This window comes from Corticium candelabrum, chromosome 15, assembly GCF_963422355.1.
Source record: "Corticium candelabrum chromosome 15, ooCorCand1.1, whole genome shotgun sequence".
NCBI classification, from domain to species: domain Eukaryota; kingdom Metazoa; phylum Porifera; class Homoscleromorpha; order Homosclerophorida; family Plakinidae; genus Corticium; species Corticium candelabrum.
The window spans coordinates 7442687-7463660 of record NC_085099.1 but is presented as its reverse complement, the minus strand read 5'-3'; the positions used below and the strand labels follow the sequence as shown (position 1 = coordinate 7463660).

The following is a 20974-nucleotide window of genomic DNA, read 5'->3' as shown; positions in this document are numbered from 1 at the left end:
TCAGCCAGGCAGCTTCAAGAAAAGTGTCGCGAACAGCACATGGATCTATTTATGGTCTTTATTGACTTGGTCAAAGCGTTTGACTCGGTTGATAGAACTGACTTATGGAAAGTCCTTTTGAGGCTTGGCTGCCCGGTAAAGATTGTGAATCTAATCAAAGCCTTTCATACTGGTATGATGGCTTGTGTTGTCGAGGATGGGTCAAAGTCAGAAATGTTTGCAGTAAACAACGGAGTGAAACAGGGCTGCGTTCTAGCACCTACTCTTTTTAGCATTTTGTTTTCCGTGGTTTTAAATGATGCCTTCAAGAACATCCGAGAGGGTGTTCGAGTTGAGTTTAGAACTACTGGAGGTGTATTCAATCTCAGGCGCTTACAAGCCAAAACAAAGGTTTCTAAGAGTCTACTGAGAGAACTCTTGTTTGCTGACGATTGCGCATTAGTTGGTCACACATATGAAGATATTCAACACATTGTCAACTGTTTAGACAGATCAACTAAACGTTTTGGCTTGAGTATCAGCTTGAAAAAGACAGAAGTGCTTTTTCAACCACGTCCAGGCTCAAACTATAACCCTCCTCCAGTTATGATTGGTGATCACCCACTGTCTTATGTCAGCAATTTCAAGTATTTGGGTAGTTTCCTTTCAAATAATGCAACTGTTGATGCAGATGTCTCTCATAGGATATCAAAGGCCAGTGCTGCTTTTGGTAAATTGTACAACAGACTCTGGCAAAGGCATGAAATCAAACTGACCACGAAGGTTGCAGTTTACAAAGCAGTAGTCTTATCAGTTCTATTGTACGGATGCGAGTCACGGACCCTTCTTCGTCGTAACCTCGAAAGTTTGGAGACTTTTCATCTGCAATGTCTTCGCCACATATGTGGAATCCAGTGGACTGACTATATACCCAACACAGAAGTGTTATCTCGTTGTAACATCAGTGGCATTGAATCTTTTGTTATGAAATGCCAATTTCGCTGGGCTGGTCACATGTCTCGAATGCCTAATGATGGAATTCCCAAACAACTCCTTTTTGGTCAACTGGAACAGGGCCATCGTCATCAAGGTGGTCCTAAATTACGTTATAAAGATTCTATCAAGGCTAATATGAAATCTTGTGGGATTGACTTCCTGCATTTTGAGAAACTATCCAGTGATAGAACAAACTGGAGATCTCTCTGCCATTCATCACTCCAACAGTTTGAAGAAATCGTATTAGACATCTTCAAGCTCAACGTCAGAAACGGAAAGAACAAATTGTTCCTACCAACAAGTCATTTGTTTGTCAATCTTGTGGAAAGGAATGCCGTTCAAAAGCAGGTGTTAAATCCCACCAGAGACACAGAGGACACTAAAGAGAGTCATCACTGTTATCAGTGGACATGCCATCATATATATATATATATATATATATATATATAAAGACAAGATCCTATTTGTTTGTTCGCCTACTTCCTCATGGTTGGCTCACTGTCACTCGAATTCTCCAGACATGCTTACCGAATGAAAAGGAACATAACAATGTCAGTTTTGATAGGTGGGTCCCTTTTTGGTGGTCGCAACCCTCAAGCAATAAAGCTCTCTATTCTGTCCGACACCGATCAGATTTCTAAGCACAACCTTCAAACTATAAAGAGCATAGTGTGCAAGGGAATAAACAGTTTTTTCCTTTGCATAGTTGAAACAGCAAGAATAGAGCATCTAATAGGACATTCTAGGCAATGTCACAATAGGTGACGTCACAATTTAATGCAAAATCACAATATGTGACGCCACAATGGATTACTTAATGGTTTCTTTTATAGTTCAAGAGATGACGTACGCTTAATTATAAGTGCATTTCGGTGCAGTCTAGGAGTGTTTCATTTTTTCTGGCAAGTTTCCTATATTAGAAATAAATTGACGTCAACTTGAGCCAGCTGTCGCTATCCAAAGCTAACGAGCAGCAAATAAAATCTAATTGTAAACGGACTACTCACTGTTAATTACTTAGAACATCTAACTGTAACTAAAATTTTAGACAAGATACTTTCATGGTAATTTCTCACAATTGAATGCACCCGGGCAAAGCCGAGCACTGTAACTAGTATATACATAATATTGTATGTATGTGTGTATATATATGTATGATTGTAGTAGCTTTGAACCTATATTGTGGTTCCTAGATGTCAGCAAGCCTTCATCAAACTTCCTGTTCAGAAAGACGTGCAGAATTTCCATTGGCACATCATTTGCAATCTGGTGTCGAAGAAATTCAGACTGTTCGATGGCCTCAGACCTATTTGTGTAAAGTAGTAATAGCTTTAATTCTGCTTCTTTTTAAATTTTGACTCCTGTTGTCTGTTGCTGTTTAGTTTAGTGTTTAGTGACCTTTTAATCTTGCACCGTACTAGTTGTACGTACGCAGAGGTCTCAGACATGCCCCTCAGGATGAATAAACCATGTATATATGTATGCATGTGTATGTATGTATGTATGTATGTATGTATGTATGTATGTATGTATGTATGTATGTATGTATGTGTGGCTCAATTGGTTAGAGTGTGCAGTTGGAGATTGGCAACATCTGGGACCTTTGGGTCAGAGTTCAAGTGCGGGAGGGCCACATACATAAGTTCCCTTGGGCAAGGAACTAACATACAATTGCCTCTCTCTCCAGAGTGTCAGTTCTGTCAGTACAGCAAGTATGAAGTACATAGTGACATAGAGTAACGGCTGATAGTGTTAGATTAGCAAGTTTAGTGATTGCAGTATCTAACCTGGGCCTTAGGGGCTCTTGAAAACAAAAAAAATTATGTATGTATGATGCAGACTTTGTAGTACACACAGAGAAAGATGAACAACTGATAATGGATCATTTCTCTGATGTTTGTGATGCTTTTGGACTGACAATTAGCCTTAATTAAGAAGACAAAGCCCTATAAAGAACCAATAATATTGGTGAAAGGAACCAGATTGAAAGTTGTTGACACTTTTCTGTACCTCAGAAGCATTATACCAAGGGATGGTGCATTGGATGCTGAGATTCTCTCACGTGTCCAAAGGCAAGTGTTGCTTTGGCAATCTCGAAAATAGAGTTTGGTCAAATAGAGGCATTACCATAGGAACAAAAGTCAGTTTCTATAAAATCTGCATCCTAACAACCTTGCTCTACTCATCTGAGATCTGGACAATGCATTGGAGACATATTCAATGGCTTGAACATTTTCATCAAAAATGCCTGAGGAGCATCCTCAACATCAAATGGCAATCACTAGCTCCAGATACCGATGTCCTTCAAAGGTCTCACTGCACAAGTATTGAAGCAATGTTAATCCTCAACCAGATGTGTTGGGTTGGACACATCATGAGAATGGAGGCTAATAGACTCCCTAAACAACTGTCCTATAGAGAGCTGCTGACAGCAAAGCACCCACAACATAAGCCCAGGAAAGGTTTAAGGACAATTTAAAAGAAAGCCTGAAGGCATTACACATAGATATGCAAGAATGGGAAGAGCAGGCTCTGAATCGTGCAGATTGGAGAAAATCCATTAAGGAAGAATGCAGCAAATTCAAGGACAAGCAGGTCCAGCATGCTAAGATCAAACTGGTCTTCGAAAAGGTTGTCCGCTAGGCTTGCCAATCAACAAGCTATCGTGGAAATGTGATGTGTGTGACAGTGCACTCATGTCAAAGCCCGATATGTGAACCATCTTAAGGTCTGTGAGAACAACCAGAAGAAAGCTAATGTTGCCAGCCTATCTCCCCATCCAGGCAACAACTCTTGCGTAGTTTGCAAGAAAAACTGCAAATCAACATCTGGACTGAAGCGGCATATGCTGGTAAAGCACAAGAAAGCTATAAAGCATCTCGATCCAATCAATCCAGTCAAAGCAACAGAGTTCATTTGTCACATATGCTTGATGCTAATGAAGTTGAAGACTGGTCTCAAGAGCCATCTCAGAGACCACAAACGTAGAAACGAAACAGTCGATGTTGAGAAATAGAGACGGCTTTCATCTGTAGAAGATGTAGCAATCACCATATATAATATGTATGGTATATTAGACATACCACGAGAGATGTGCACTGTATACAATATTTAACAAATCGGGACATTTCGAACTGTAGGTCTTTATAAACCAAAAAAATAGATAACGTTTATCTATTTTGCACTTTCGATGTTTCGGAAGCTGGGCTCTCTTCCCAGCAGCAGTACCAACTGCTACAGAGTACGTCCACAGGATGCAGACAGTGAAATGGACCTTAGATATAAGGGTTAGCTGTGAAATAAGCAGGCTCTGACTGACGAATAAACAGTTACGGACAATCTGGTGGCAGTGGTATCAGAGTGTGGTGAGACAGGTGGCACTACTGTTTCTATAAAATGCCACAGATACTCCATGACATCACTGGACATGGCGACTGCAACCGCCATTTCAAATAAGTTGTTGCACAACTAAAATTCTGATTTGGTCAATTAATGAGCATTTCAGCATAGCACTTGTAAGCAGCTGTGGTCACTTTGGCTAGAAGAGCCGTTGATTGAATACCGTACTGATGCGATTAATACCCCAGGCCTCGAGTAAAGTCCCATCCCCACTTTTGGTCCAGGTCCTAAGATTGTCCCACCTTCTTGTTCTTTAATTGTTGCTAATTGGCGCTTTCTATATAGACTAGCTTCTTTAATTGCCTACGCATTCGGCAACGTGTTCTAGGCAGCTATGCCCAAGAGATATCGTAGCTTCGCTGTTGAATACAAGATCAGCGTTGTTGAATGGCATCGAGGCAATGGCTCGGTGGTGTCAAAAACCGTCAACTAATTTAGCATTGACAGGAAGTGTGTGCGGGACTGGAATGCAAAGTACGAGGAGCTAAAGAGACACGAAGCAACTCCGAAAGGAAAGAAAGCAAGATAGATGCACGACGGACGTGAACCATTAAGTGTACAGCTTGATGATTGGGTGTTTGACTTTTTGCAAGAGAGGCGAACCTTTGGCCTGGCAGTTTCTAACGTCGCACTGATAGACGAAGCAAAGCGAGTTGCTGCAGAACTAAACATTGTAGGATTCAAAGCAAGCAATGGATAGCTTGTCAGGTGGAAGCAACGCTTTAACATAGGACTACAGCGCAAAACGTAGGACTACAGTGCAAAATGAATGAGTCTCAAGCCCTTCCGGAGCATTATCAAGATAACCTTCTCGGATTTTGCCGACAAATAATCCGGTTGCGTGAGACACATGACTATACTCCGTATAATTTGGCAAACATGGATGAGACAATGGTTTGCTACGACACTGTTGCTACCGTTACCAACAATGTTTGTGGTGAAAAGACCATAAGAGTACGAGATACCGGTTACCAGAAGAAGGCTGCACTGTTGCTCTTACAATTACAGCTAGCGGGCACAAGCTGCCGGCACTTGTCATATTCAAGAAGCCAACAGGTGCAATCCATCCGCGAGTGAGGCGCCATTTGATGATTCCAGCTAATGTCCTTGTAACTGCGTCAAAGAGCGGTTGGATGACTAGAAAAACAATGGCCTTTTGGATTAGAAGGGTGTGGGGTAATCCTGAAGACGATGTTCGACGTCTCCTCGTACTAGATGAGTTCGCACAACCACTAGATGAGTTCGCACAACCACTAGATGAGTTCGCACAACCACTAGATGTTTCAATCAATAAGCCATTTAAGTCGAATATGCGTCATTTGTGGGAACGATGGGCATTTGATAACCTAAAGCCAGGTTTACACTAAAGACGCAAAGCCTTACGTGTTTGCATTTGCGTCTTGCATCTCCTCGCACATTTTTTCTGTTCACATTAAAACTGCGTTTACATTATACACGCTTGCGCCTTGCGTCTTCTGGTTAACGCGCCAGCCTTTTGTGACTTTCAACAACATAATTTAACGCACACTACAAATTTTTTAAGAAGCTGTTTTGCTGATTGCAACCTCGATTTTGGCGCTTGCGTTGTGTCTTAAATGACAACAGAGGAAAAGGAAGAGAGAATGGGCCGCTCCAGTTCCTGCCAAAAGGCTCCAGCAAGGAACCTATCATAATTTGATAGAAGAAATGCATCTCTGCAATGTAAAAATACAATGATACAAACAAATGCTCTCAATTAGACGTTCTTCCATTAGAAATACGGGACTATCATCACCCCACAAGTTAGGTTGATATAAAAAAACGTGAGAGGCACGACGCAAGAATAGAAACCGAGTCTATTTACTTGCGTCTCTTTACATCTCCCTGTTTTGCGTTCAGCGTTTTAATGTGAACAGACACATAAGAACGTAAGAAAACGCAAAGCACGTAAGGAGCATGTAACATCTCCTTACGTCTTTAATGTAAACCCAGCTTAAGAGGCACAGCTAGGGTGCATCCGTGACGGCAGCAAGTAATCAACTGGATTTCCGAAGCATGGTCATCCATTTTACCAGATACAATTGTGACATCGTTTCTCCGCTGTGGAATCTCCAATGCATGGGCAGATCACAAGATGATGAGTTATTAGATCACTTTCCACTAGATGAAGCAGAGACGAGACAAGAGGCAGCAAGCTTGCTATTCAGTGACTCTGAATCAGATTTAGATGATTAGATTCTTCATTTTGCCTTGTGACTTCGGACGTCTGCAATGGATGGCTTGTCAGGTGGTTAATTACTTGTCAATTGATTAAGTTAATTACTTCCACCAACTAAAACCTCCAGGTGTCAGGTTTTGTGTAAAGTCCCATCCCCTAGTTTACCTTTGATGCTAGCCAACCATGGGGTGGGGTATTAATCGCGTCAGTACGGTATATAATACATGTATAAGTTTTCTGGTAGTTTACTGCATCTGAACTTGCTGTTTGCCACGTATCTTTACACCTGTCAAATTAATCAAGTGTTGGAGGAGAGAGTGAGATCAGTTCTGCACATTCTCATTTCACTATAATCAATTCTTTGTGTGGGTCTTTAAGGCAATGTCTGTATTTTCTGTTTGTTTTGTGTTCATCAATCCAGTCCAATGGTGACAAGCTAGTGGTGACGGGGGGGGGGGGGGGGGAAGGTGTAGAATGGCACTGGAAGCCTTTAGCCATAATCTTGCACGTTGGCGGCTCGTGTGTGATGGTTGTTCGGCTGCTGAATGGAGCAACAGTATCGTTCGTATCCTGTACGGGTGTCAGAGTAGCCCTATTCAGGGACAGCACTGCTCTACACACGGAGAAGGAAAGAGAAAAGTATCTCTAAACAAACCTTGCTCCTCCAAACCATGCTGGCTTGCCGCGGCCAGCTAGGCATTCAACTTGCGGTCGAAAAAATGAAATAATGACAGACTAAAGCTTACCCTTGCAACTTGGAATGTTTGCACCTTACAAAACAGTAACAAAAATCATGAACCTTGGTCTGCAATTATTGCAAGAGAACTGAAGCGATATATAACATCAACACAACAGCATTGAGTGAAACCCATCTTCCTGGGGAATTAACTTTTGAAGAAATGGGAGCTGGATATACTTTCTTTTCGGCAGGTGTGCGTCAGGTGTGCCCATTCTACTCTAGTCTAAAATGGGACCCAATCAAAAAGTACCACACTCACTCCTCACCAGACACAAAGATATTCTTCAGAGATGGGCTGTTCTGTGCTAAACCGTGGACAATACAGTTTGGTTGAAACTCCACAGATGGCAGAACAATTTCAATAGCAGCTACTCCAGATATTGATGAAGTTATGGACGTAATTTAGCAAATTTCGTCTGGTAAGGCATGTGGGTCAGATGGCCTACCAGCTGAAATTTTTAAACATGGAGGAATGACTGGTTAATTAAGAAGTCGACTGAACTTTACAGTGATATTTGGCAACAACAATCGGTGCCTCAAGACTTTACGGATGCCACTATTATTCACCTATGCAAATGTAAGGATGAACGCTCTGTCTGTGACATCACCGTGGTATCTCACTCCTGTCTAATGCTGGAAAGATACAGGCTTGCATCATTCTGAACAGACTCACCAATCACATTTCTAACAGCGTATTACCACAGAGTCAATGTGGCTTTCGGTCTGGTCGAGGAACCACTGATATGATATTCACAGCCAGGCAAATACAGAAAATGTGGTACAGTTGGTTGCCCGAGCAATGTTATTAACATCATTATATCTTTCCACGACGGCATGTCAGCTAGAGTAATTGACTCTGGTGACTCTTCCAAATCTTTTGAAGTCACAAATGGTGTAAAACAAAGCTGTGTTCTTGCACCATTGCTATTCAATATCTTTTTCCCCATGATGTTGCATGTTGCCTAAAAGACTTGTAATAGAGGTGCCTACATTTAATCACATACTGACGGAAGCATTTTCAATCTTCGTCATTTCAATGCTAAAACCAAGGTCAAAGACATTCTTTTATGGGATTTACTTTTGCAGATAATTGTGCACTCGTTGCACAAGATTTTGAAGACATTCAATTCAGCATGGAATGCTTTGCTCATACTGCACATTTTGGTCTCATTGTCAGTCTGAAAAAGACTGAAATAATGTTCCAACCAAGATCTGGGGCTCCATACATACCTCCTGTTGTCAAAGTTTATGATGCTCCTCTTAGGACAGTAGACAAATGGACAGTAGACAAATAAGTCTACTTGGGGAGTATACTTTCTCAAACCCCTACTATTGATGCTAAGATTTCATTGCACCTACATAAGGCTACTGCTGCGTTTAGAAAACTTACTAGATGTCTTTGGAACAAACACGGTATCAGCATAGATACAAATTTGTCAAAAGTAGAAGTATATCAGAAGGGGTTTCCCTAAAGCACGACACAATGGCGCAGTGCCACGCTACTCTCCGCCTTGCTATCCCCGCCTCGGCACGACATGTGTATGCGCAAACGTGGGGAGCGCGAGGCCGCATGCGCAAATGAGCCAGAACCAGCTGACGCACAATACCGGATGGCGGCGAGAAGCACTATTACTGCGTACTTTGGGAGTAAAAACTCTGAAGATCAAGGAAGAGACATTATGTGTCAATTTGTGTCCTACTGATTTACAGTAGATTACAAATGATTACATCAGAACTACCAGTAATTTTAAGGGTCACAATATTTCAGGCCATGCCCACTCAAATAAACCACTCCCCAAGCACCACGCTACTTTTCAATCCTGGGGGAACCCTTGATCAGTCAGTGGTGACAACCACAATATTCTATGGATGTGAGACCTGGACATTGCACAAAAAACACATCAAGCAACTCAATCAGGTCCACATGCGCTACCTTCATAAGATTGCAAATGTGAAATATTATGGTAAGACAAATTGTCCAACACTGATGTTTTGAAGAAGTGTAATAATATGTCAGGAGTAGAGCTGATACAGGCTCAACTTCTTGGTGTGTGGCCACATCGTCCGCATAGATGATGATAGACTCTCTAAGACAGTGTTTTAAGGGCAACTAAAGGAAGGTTTTAGATCAGCTGCTGGTCCAAAACTGTGTTTCAAGAACACACTGCAAGCAAACATGAATCATGTGGCATCACTGTACCGCACTGGGAAAACGCAAGACTTGACAGGACTTTATCGAGATCTTACTGCAAAAACTCAATCAAGTATTTTAAAGACAAACACATGCAAGCATTACAACAAAAGAGGGAAAAGTGAAAAACTGTAGTGTCATCAAGGAGTAGCAATTACATCTGCGATATATGTGGCCGCTCTTTCTCAGTACAAATTGGTTATGCAGACACAGACAAAGTCATAATTGAGCTTATACCCGTTTACACAAGCTCACATAGCGAGCCGAGCCAAGCCCAGTATTCCAGGCAGTGTTAACATGACACTCTGTGGAAAGAAGCAAACGCGCGTCATTAATGTGGGTAGTTGCTTGAAATTTGACATAGCTTGCGTTAGCTCATGTTTGCAATAGACAGAAGCCAAGCTGCTCGTGTTTTTCTCTTTGGCTTTACAACAGTCATATCGAGAATTGCGTAGGACATGTACTAGACGTCGCACTATTTATACGAGACATAGGTCTATCGCCAGGCAACTGTTGCTGCAACAGAGTTCAAAAGCTAGATTTCTTGCTCATCTTGGTCGGTCCACAATTGGATAAGACAGAGTCTCCGTCTCGCTCCATGCTATTTGTACCAAATGAGCATGTGCAGCTTGCTTTTCAGCACGCTATGTGTTCACATGATGTACTTGACCCGAGTCAGCCCGCGCTAGCCCGGCTAGAAACACCAAGTCAAGCTGGCATGGCTCGGCCCGCGCTTACACGTACCGTAGAAACCGAGCCACACGATCTGGCCCACTTACAAGTGCTCGTGTAAACGAGGTATTAGTCGTATCGACTACTCATTCCATCATCATCATCGTCATCACCACCACCATCATCATCATGTATGCATGCATGTATGTATGTATGTATGTATGTCCCAGATAAAGTCTGGTCGCTCACTCAGTTAGGATGCACTCTGCTTCCTTAAGAATGTTTTTGAGAGTGACTATCAAATTCCATACGTCTTCAATGGTTGCTAATGTCTGTAGCCTTTCTTTTTGGTCATGAGCTCCGCATCTACTTTGTCTACTTTGCAAGACAACAACAAACCACCTGACACAATATCACTTTCAACTCAATCATGTGCTTCATGTTGTCTTTTGTGTTTCCCAGTCTTCCAAGATGCTGATGCACTGTTCCAACACATCATTTAAACCACATATCACCAGTGAAGTTCCCAGATGTGGCAATTGCTGAGTCATACAATAGATGTGCTTGTTCTGTTTGTAGTTTTATGTATGCAAAGCAATTTGTTTGTGTCGCCAGTCTCTGGGTCATGGTCATTCAAGATGCCTTGATTTGATGGTAGAGCTACATAATTCTTCATGGCTGAACCATCTTACAAGGGAACAGGACTGATGGTGTTGTTCCTTCTGTCATCAATCTCAGCTGAAACATCGATTCTATAAAGATTCATGATTTCATGTTTCGAAGAAAACAAAAACTTTGATGGAAGGTAATGATCTAGTTTCGGAAGGAATCAAGGCAGCTGCAGACTTGAGGAGTCCAGGAGAAAATAAATCACTCATCTTCCAGTCTTCGATGGAATACATCAGTACCTTGCAACTAAACACAGTTTGTCATGTTCCTAGAAAGTGTTCAACCTCTTTTAGGTTATGTCTGTCAGCTGAATTCAGCCATGCATGCCATGAAAGACCGTGGGGTTTTGCTCCTTTGTTCACTTTTGCTAAAGCTGTCCTACGTTCTCCACCCTGAGAAGCAAAAAGAAGCATAACGTTATAAGCATCATTTTGTCTGTCTGTGCCAATAGCAAGAGATCTTGTATCTCTGTGGGAAGATGACAGAGTTGCTGCTAAACGTTCATCATGCCCAAACATCAAAGAAGTCATTGTCCCAACAAAATGTCCAAAGAGCACTTCCCTGCCAAAGAGGGACAAATCTGTGATGCTATGTAAACTCCCAAATTGTGCTCATGTTAATAACGCCAAAGCGCTCCATGTGAACTAACTGAATGTCATCCACAACACAAATCGCCAAAATGAACTGATTGATTGCCTGCCCCTTTATGTGTTGGTCATGGAAATCTTGACAAAATTCCTCGAATTAAAAGTCCAGGCTATTATAAGCTATGTTCACATCATCAGGTCAATGCCATAGTAGGTACCACTACTCCAACTGCTCAGAAAATTCTCGGAACTTAACACGCTGGGCTTGTCTTGCACTCACTAGTAGTATTGATCAACATATTGCCCATGGCTTACTAGGACACCCTTGACTGCACTACATAAGTAGCAAAGTCACCGAGGAATCAGGCCAATGGCAGTTGGTGAAACGCTATGACACCTTGTCAGTCACATTTGCTGTGCGTCTCTTATCCCCACAGACAAGTGGGTGTGGGGTTCCCAGAGACTTGGAAGCAGCTGTTCATTCCTTACTGACACCTACAATAACAATCCAAATCGTGCTGCCTGAAATAGATCTGTCAAATGCATTCAACAACAGCCACAGAACATCATTCCTACATTGGTTACACAAAGAGCTACCTGACGTCTATCCATGGGCTCTCTGGTGCTACATACATAAGGTCAACTTCACTTTGCAAGTCATCATTTAAATTCAGCTGGAGTATAGGAAGGAAACCCTCTGGGTCCACTTTTGTTCTCTTTAGTTGTGACTGGACTAATGGCTGCAGTTAGAACTGATGCTTCAGACATTAAACGTAACTGCATAAGTTGTATGAACACAAAAAATAAAACACAATAGTTGATACATATCAAACCCAAATTTCCGTCCTAATCAAACGTCAAAGTGTATGTAGACCAGGGTATGCATGTTAGCAACTGCTTTGCTGATGATGCTTATAAGAAGAACTACAAGTTGTAGTAAACCCGTGGAAAGTGCGCTCAGTATAATGACAGCCACGTAAAACACTAATGCAACCCCTTTAATTAATTAATTAATTAATTAGCTTTCTAACTTAATTAATAATGATTTTCTACCTAGCTAAGCCCCTCTACTCCGCAACGTGTTCAATGAATGGTTTCTCTTGGTATCAAACCGTACAGTGAGACTTCTGCACTACGTACACTACCTCTAAAACAGGAGGTCGCCACGTCAGCTAGTCAGCAACCTCAACATGCCAAAGTAACGTGCAATTTAGATTCAACACTGTCAACAATGGCAAAAGACACTACACTTGCCTTCAAGTTGTGTATATTCCAAGTTTTGCTGATAGTTAGTACACGATGAGCAGAACGGCAGACAAACATCGAGACGAGGCATGCGCTACGTTGATATCAACACAACATTGTTTCTTATTAGTTAAAAATTTGCTTTCCGCATGCGCAATGATTGGTTAGTCGGTCCTTCTACGTAGTACGTATTGTAATATCTGTTTGTCTGTCGACGATCTCTCTGTCAAAATCGATTTATTTCATAAATAAAATATCATCGCTACAACTCACACCAATGCAAAGTTGAAACTATTACGTACTGATGTCCAGGAGCAACCACGGCAGTTAATTAAACAAAAGCTAATGAAAAACTAACTGATTTCTGTTATGTAGCAGGCCTAGTTACGTAGCTAACTCTATATCTATTAATTAATTGTCCCTCAAGTTGACCCTACTTAGGCTACTCGCCAACACAATGACACACCGTCACACAACCACCACAACTTCAACTATAGTACCGTTAGAAGCGCGGAAATACGGTACAACTACAACTGCAAGTGCAGTAAGACTGACTCTAGTGAGTCACACTATACTACACGCGCATGCTCAGGCAGTCCATCGATATCACACTTCTCCCCCTCTCTAGAAAAATCTGGGACCTATACTAGTTGTACGGTATCCGTAGGCGCCTCCCGTTCGTGAGTAACACGTCCAACGGAATTTTCAGACCGTCTACTGAAACGCTGAGTCCTAGCTAGACAGTACGTATTTGTTGAAACCCTAGCTGTCATGGAAGTAAACATGCTAACTTCCTAGTAGTTTAGATTACGTATAGAGGCCTGGTATAGGTAGTCGTCGTTTTGCGATTGTGATCAAGACAATTGAAATGTACAGTCTAGGTATGCACTCAGTTTCGTTGTAACGACAGTGGTATGCTATTTACTGACATAGAAATTGATATCAGCAAACATTGACTATCAGCAGTGTTAGATGCAGCACAGTGTAATAAAGGATTGATTGTAGTACGGGACGTGTGACTAGTTGACTGTAGGTGGCATTCAACTCCTGAAGGTGGTTCTTGGTTGTCACGTACACACAGTCCCTAGCTACAATACAAAAGTATGGGGCGACGGAACTTGATGAAGCATTTTCTTCGTGGTTTGGTCACTTGCGCGAATCGTTCTTAGACGCATCTGTAGTCGGACACGGAAACGATTTTTAAGGTAGGTCCTATCATGAAACGTGGTCGTGGGGAGGAGAAATTTGAGATTTGTGTGTACACATATATTTAAACAGAGTTACCAACTCACACGCAACTTGCGTGAGTCTCACGCGAGTTCCTTCAGGTCACACGCTCACACGCAAGGAACCCAGATCTCACGCAACTTTTAGATTGCTGGAAGATCTAGGCACACGTGTACAGTGAAACTGTAGGTACACCGTAGATTCACGTAAAAATCTGTAGTGTCTGATAGAAATCTAAAATCTAACGAGACTGCCCTAGAGTGATCGATCATTACGAATAACCAACCCCAGGCAAGTCTAGTTCTGAAGCTGTCAAACATATTCTGCCAATTCTAGTACTGTACTAGTCCGCGCATCCCTAATTTCCCTCCTCCTTTTCAACTTTCGGATGTCGTCAGGAAGTCCAAAACAGAGAGGGACTGATTACGCGAGACTGATTTACTGCATGCCTAGACTATATTGGTTTATCGTTACCAGCAGAAATTCTAATTCTGCGAGTACTTGCTAGATAATTATTGTCTAATGCGTATTGACACACTATGTGTTGTTTTTTAGATATTTAGGTATTAGTTTTGTGGCCACGCCTATATGTAGATACAAAGTACTGATGAAAATCTGAGATCTCACGCATTTTCAGTATTCCTGGTTGGCAACTCTTTATATATATATATATATATATATATATATATATATATATATATATATATATATATATATATATTATATATGTATATTCTTATTGCAGATAACAACTACCCGTCCCCTGCCAAAGTTGGCAAATCCCAAAAGTCAAACTCAGTGTCAAATCGCAAACTAGTGCAAATCATACGTGCGTTAAACTGAAATAAGCGAACTGAAAGCTGTTGCAGTAGGTTACTGACTGCCCTACTAAAACTTATTCTGCTCTTTGCTGTGGTCTTGGACGCGATAACCTTTAAAGTGGCAAGACTGGAAGACGTCCACAAACCAAAAGACTCCACTATTATTGGGTAGAAGTAACCTCCTGCCGCATTGACTTCGCTGTCGTGTCGATGGTCTTTCTCTTCTTCACCAGCCATTGCAGCGGCTCCAGCAGAAATGGCGGATTTAGCGACGTACGCCGGCTGCATGGTGTTTCTTATCGAAACGTCGAAATAACCTGGTCGTCCATCAGCGAAATCTGGATGAAAGATATGTCCAGGGCGGCTATTGCTGTCTGGACCACAACGTTGCTCGAGCTGAGCGCCTTCGTTATCCACCAGTAATGCGTGATATATGATGTCCCTCAGTGCATCGTGGTGTTTAGAACGTAAAGAACCGTGACCACATCCAAGAAGATGGTCGCCAAAGCAATCAATTACACGCCCACATGAACAACGTATTGATTGTGAAGGAGAAATAATCGGAATTCCAAGCCATAGCTTCAGAGCAACTGTAAATTCATGCGGAGCCATGGATAGGCCTAACTTAACTTTTGGAATGGCCCGTAACCATGCTGCAGCATGAACTGACGACTCTGTGTTGAGACGTGCCTTGTCTCGAAGACTGCTTGTGTCTTTAAGGGTGGAGAGCAATGCGTCATCCAGCTGCTTCTGTAATACACGTTGAGACTCACCAGACGAGTTATTAGGATGACCGTCCGCGACGTAACTAGCCAGAACTTGTCTATAGCGGACAAGGGCGTTTTCTTCACCTGGGATGGATATCGGCGTACAAGGTGATTCGACAAACATTGGTGACGTTGGAACTAACACATGTGTAGGCAACTTCTTGTTCTGGACTAGAAGGCGTGTTGAAAGCTCCCGAGAAGCTTGACAGCTACCAAGAAAAGCGGCAGCCGAAGTTGTAGCTGCCTGTCTCAACCCCAGGCCTCCCATGCGCATTGGTAGAGTAGCTTGCTGCCAAGAAGCATCAGGCAGAGAAGTCTTAGTTATAAGTTCTAGAGAACGTCGTGTCCCGGTGTCAAAGCGTGTCCAATGGTGATCAGTTGTGCCCGGAGGAACTGTTCTGAGAGGATTGTTGATCTTGCAGAGGCTGAGGCAACTGCGAAGTAGATGAAGCTCGACTTGGGGTTGTTCAATTCTGGCAGAAAGCTTTGATTTTCAAGCACACTGTCAACCCTTCTGCCTACAATGGCACTGTAAAAATCATCCGTTCCACAGACGGGTGACCCAAGCAGCTCAACTCCGGTATCTTCAATGCAGATGCGGCGGATTTGTGATGGAAACCTAGGAAATGATTGATCACCTGACGGCCAACAGACTTCGCACTTCTTCAGGTTGAGTTTTAAGCCAAAAGACGGTCCATTGTTAATCAATGAAATCAAGAAAGAAGAAACAGCGTCTCTGGTCCCAACAAAGGTACCGTCATCAAGATACCAAACGTGAAGGAAAAGTCCATCGATTGGACCAATGGTATCCAACAATTGAAGAACTACAAGCGAGAAAAGCAGAGGACCCAGAGGATCACCTTGCTGCACTCCAGTTGTTGACAAAATACGATGTTGACCAAATCTTAATTCTTCTACAGTTGTTTAACACCACTGCACATAGAGAAATAAATCAGGCAAGTTTTCCTTGACACGCTCCAAAAACGATGAATGGTCACATTCATAAATGCATTTTGCATGTCTACTTTGAAACAGCATAGATCATCTTTGTGACCTTCCTCCTTGAAGACAGTACGCAATGTATGAATTGCAGCCTCCAATCCTCCCTTGGTTCCAACACCCACTTGACCATATGGTAGCAATAAATCTGGAAGACGAGATTTTGCAGCCTCACAACAAAGCCTGCTAGCTAAACGACGGATAACTTCCCCCACTGCTATTGGCCGGTAACCTCCCGTTTTCTTGCGGAGGGAGGTCAGGGGAGCTCCTACCAGCCACGGAGATATGCTAGCATTCAACTTTCCAGAAACAATAAATGACATTAATCTAGTGAGCTGATCCAAACAAGTCTGCGTAACTGGAACAACAGGACCTGCAACTGCCTCAAGCAGGGCCGTAGGAGCCGGTGCGGCTGGTGCGGCCATGGCCGCACCACTTTTTGTAGCCTCGCCTAGCCAGACCCTTCTCTGCGCGAGCGAAAGAGAGAGAAGAGGAAAAACAAACACATATAAGGAGGCATTCAATTTGAAACCAGACTGACAGACATTCACACACACGTACACGCACACACACACACACACACACACACACACACACACACACACACACACACACACACACACACACACACACACACACACACACACACACACACACACAGGTAGACATACAGAGGGCCTGGGTACGAGGCTACCCTCTTCTTGGCCTCAGATAACGCGCGTTATTGACAATGGCGAAAGCTCCTCATCCGGCTTCTTTCTTTCTCCGCCAATGTCCTGTTATTGGAAAGAAAAACGATACAAGATCAACGCCTTCTTTAAGTGAGTCACCTCACCAGCCTACTGCCATTCAGTTTCACCTTCGAAGCACAATGAGCCAAATCAGGCTTAATAATTGTATGGTACTGCACGTTCACAAGGACCTTACTGATGATTTAGATTTAGCAGAGATTGGGAATAGGTTCGTAGCAGGGTCTGAGCACAGGGAATCACTATTTGGAAAGTTTACTAAATAATCATTATTAATTGGAGCATTGGTCTCTTGCTTTAACGCGCACTAAATTAAAAGCCACGCCCTTTAGCGTGCGTTAGGCCGTACCACTTTTTATTTGCTTCCTACGGGCCTGTCAAGTAAATGCTGAGCTCGAAGCTGGGATCCTCCTGGACTTGTGCCTCTGGGAAAAGCCCTGAGGGCAGTAAGAACAGCAATGGAATCAATTGCCAGAGGAGCTGGTAAATCTTCAGAAAAAGCTGGTAGATCATGCTGCGGATGACGTTGAAGAAGGTCTTGAAGCGCATCAGGATCAGAATGAGGTGCACAACCTTGGGAACCCAAACAACGCATGCCATCTCTATATCGACCTTCTTCTGCAAGCTTGATAGCTCTGCGCACATTGTTTCTTCTTACGGAGTCGCCATCACAAGTAGTCTCACGAGACATTGCATCGTTTCTAGCTTCCTCCCACAATTCGACCAGATGCTCCTCCCGCCACTGGTGCAGGCGACTGAACAACAACGACTTGACATGTCTCTTCTTCCTCCCCCTGCGTGAAGGAGCTCTGAGGACACTTTCTGCAAACATAAACAGCCTCACAAAACCCCAAAGACCATCCGCATAAGCATGACGTAATATATATATATACCAGAAGCTCGATGGAGACCCATATAGGACCACGCCCATTTCTGTTGTGCGACCCTGATTAGAAGCCTCGCTACGCTCGGCAATAATCAGTAACCTAGGAGATCAGTACATAGTAAGAACAAGATCCTACCGATACGGTTAGAATTATATCTCTTTGGCTGCAATCTTGTTCTTACTGATCTCCTAACTCCTGTTCCTTGATCACCATTTGGTTCTCTCTTCATTCTGATTGCTGCTTATTTTTGACTGTGTTGAAATCAATTTATCACAATTCCAAATTGATCCATCCTCCAATTTATAAGTATTTCTCTTATGCAACCTTCATCACTTGTAATGGAGTACTGTCGATCTAACTTATGTCGCTTAATTGACAGGTGATTTCACTCTGACCAGTTGGCCTTTCTCAAAATTTGAATCCTGAACTGATTTCTTCTTATCCCAATAGCTTTCATTCTTCTGTAACGAGTATACGACTTGCAACAGTTGAAACCCAAAAGGCCACGATTCTATTGTGCTCGTACACTATATACTACTTTACTAGTCAGAAAGTAGGTGTGTCCATACGGTAACATGAAATCACTAATTATTATGACTGAGTTACTCTACATTCCTCCCTCCTACGATTCTAACGTGACCTCACGTTACAATGACACAACTGCAAAAATCACTACTTTGTGTCACTAACTACGTAGTCTTGTAGCCATCTTGGTCGATTATGTTCTCTAGCAGGTCTTCGAAGCGGTAAGTCCACGACCAATGGTTGGTCTAGTACATCCGGGACTTGGCCTTCCGCGACTACCTCCTCAAAGTACTGAACTGCTGCCGGTAGAATATTCGGACTGGCCTTCTCTGCTTGTTGCTCGTTCTCTTCAGTTGGTTTCAACACTTGTTGTTCTCGATCTTCCTGACAGCTGTCGTGTACCGGATGTCTGTAACATGGCTTCACTCGGTTATAGTGTACTCGCCTCCGTCGTCGTCTTCTACCTTCCGCAGGAATGACGTCCATGGTGCCATTGTCGTACACTGCCAATACGCGGAACGGATCCTTCCAAGGTTTGGCTAGTTTGCTGGACATTCCTATATTTACAACTGGAGTAAACAACCAAACTAGATCACCTGCCGTGTAATGATGATGCGGAGATGTCTTCTGGTCGTAGTTCTCCTTCTGACGACGTTGTGCTGACACGATGTGCGTCTCTACGAATTCCTTGGCCAGAGCTCTGTCCTCCTTCAATCGTTGTCCGAACTCCGTTGTTGCTTCTGGTTCAGGAAGAGGTGCTCCAGTCTGAACGTCGACAGGAAGGCGTGCACTTCTTCCTAACATCAATTCAAATGGACTCATTTGTGTCGTTGATTGCTTTGATGTTCTGTAGTGAAACAGAAGTACAGGTAGACATACATTCCAGTCTCGCTGATTGTGGGAGACATGCTTAGCAAGCAGGTCTAGCAGAGTTCTATTTGCCCTCTCGACTAACCCATCACTCTGGGATGATACGGAGTAGTTCTAACTTTCTTTATCTCAAGTATCTGGCAAATCTCCTGCAGTATCTTGCTCTCGAAATTTCTCCCCTGGTCACTATGGAGGATAGCTGGTGTTCCAAGTCTGCAAAAGACCTCATCAACAAGTACTCGTGCCACTGTTGATGCCTTCTGGTTGGGTAGTGCAAAGGCTTCCACCCACTTGGTGTAATAATCAGCCATGACAAGCAAATGCTTGTTTCCCTTTTCTGTCTGAGGTAAGGGACCTAGAAAGTCAATAGCGATCATTTCCATTGGACCTCCAACTGTAATGTTGTGTAGTGCTGCTCTTGGGTGACGTGGTGGTCTTTTCCTCTGACTACACTGTATACAACACTTGATCCAGTCTTTGATATCTTGAGTGTATCCTGGCCACCAAAATCTATCCTCCAGTCTTCCCAAAGTCTTTTCCAATCCAAAGGTGTCCACTCTGGTCATGCAATTGAGTTAAGATCTCCGATACTAAAGATGTTGGAACAACTACTAATTCTTGTGTTTGTCTTCCTGTAGCCATTCTCCTGTCCCGAATTCTGTACAGTAGTCCATCGTCTGTTACTTTCAACTGATGCCACACTCGACCAAATTGTTTAAGCTTTGAATTACTTTTCCACTTTCCCGCAAACTGTGGTCGTCCTGCTGGCATCTGCTCAAGCACTTCCTTTATTTCAGTGTCACTTTTCTGCATGTGCTGCAAGTCAGCAGCTGACCATTGGGGAAGGAATCCAACTGCTGCACATGATTCAGATGTCTCGTTGTGGTGAGTGGATAGCATTTCCTGGTCTTCTTTGTCTGTGTCATGGTGTCGACTCCATAAGCTATCTGCAGTAGTATTGTCCTTGCCCCTCCGGTAGACAACGTCCATGTCATACTCCCCTAACATCAAGATCCATCGTGCCAGTCGTCCCATTGGTTCCATGACTGACTTCAGCCATGATAATGGACAGTGATCCGTTGCTACTGTAAACTTGTGACCGTACAAGTAAGGACGAAATGCTGTAACTGCCCACACAATTGCGAGTGCTTCCTTCTCTACTGTTGAATAGTTGTGTTCTGCTTTACGCAAAGCCCTGCTAGCATAGGACACTACTCTCTCTTTCCCCTCGATCACTTGAGATGGCACTGCCCCCAATCCTGTCTCACTAGCATCGGTGGCTAGGTGGAACGGTTTATCAAACTGTGGAAAAGCTAGGACTGGTGGTTCCGTCAGTCTCTCTTTTTAGGACAGTGAAAGCTCTTTCACTGGCTTCAGTCCAGACGAAGTCTGTGCCTTTCTCCTGCAGTTGAAAAAGTGGGGCAGCAATCTGCGAAAATCCTGGTACGAACCTCC

General features: G+C 43.1%; 2 protein-coding genes across 2 annotated transcripts; both read right to left on the bottom strand.

The window, feature by feature from the left end:
• Positions 1–14603: 14603 nt before the first annotated feature.
• On the bottom strand, positions 14604–16847 carry LOC134191216 (uncharacterized). The gene has a single exon (XM_062659809.1). It carries the CDS (start codon positions 15761–15763, stop codon positions 14654–14656), a length of 1110 nt encoding a protein of 369 aa, XP_062515793.1. The 5' UTR covers positions 15764–16847; the 3' UTR covers positions 14604–14653.
• Positions 16848–18796: 1949 nt separating this feature from the next.
• LOC134191136 (uncharacterized) lies at positions 18797–19471 on the bottom strand. The gene has a single exon (XM_062659714.1). It carries the CDS (start codon positions 19469–19471, stop codon positions 18797–18799), a length of 675 nt encoding a protein of 224 aa, XP_062515698.1.
• Positions 19472–20974: the final 1503 nt, after the last annotated feature.

Coding starts and splice junctions, on each gene's coding strand:
- LOC134191216 (XM_062659809.1), bottom strand. CDS start 15,763: ATGCGCATGGGAGGCCTGGGGTTGAGACAGGCAGCTACAACTTCGGCT.
- LOC134191136 (XM_062659714.1), bottom strand. CDS start 19,471: ATGAGTCCATTTGAATTGATGTTAGGAAGAAGTGCACGCCTTCCTGTC.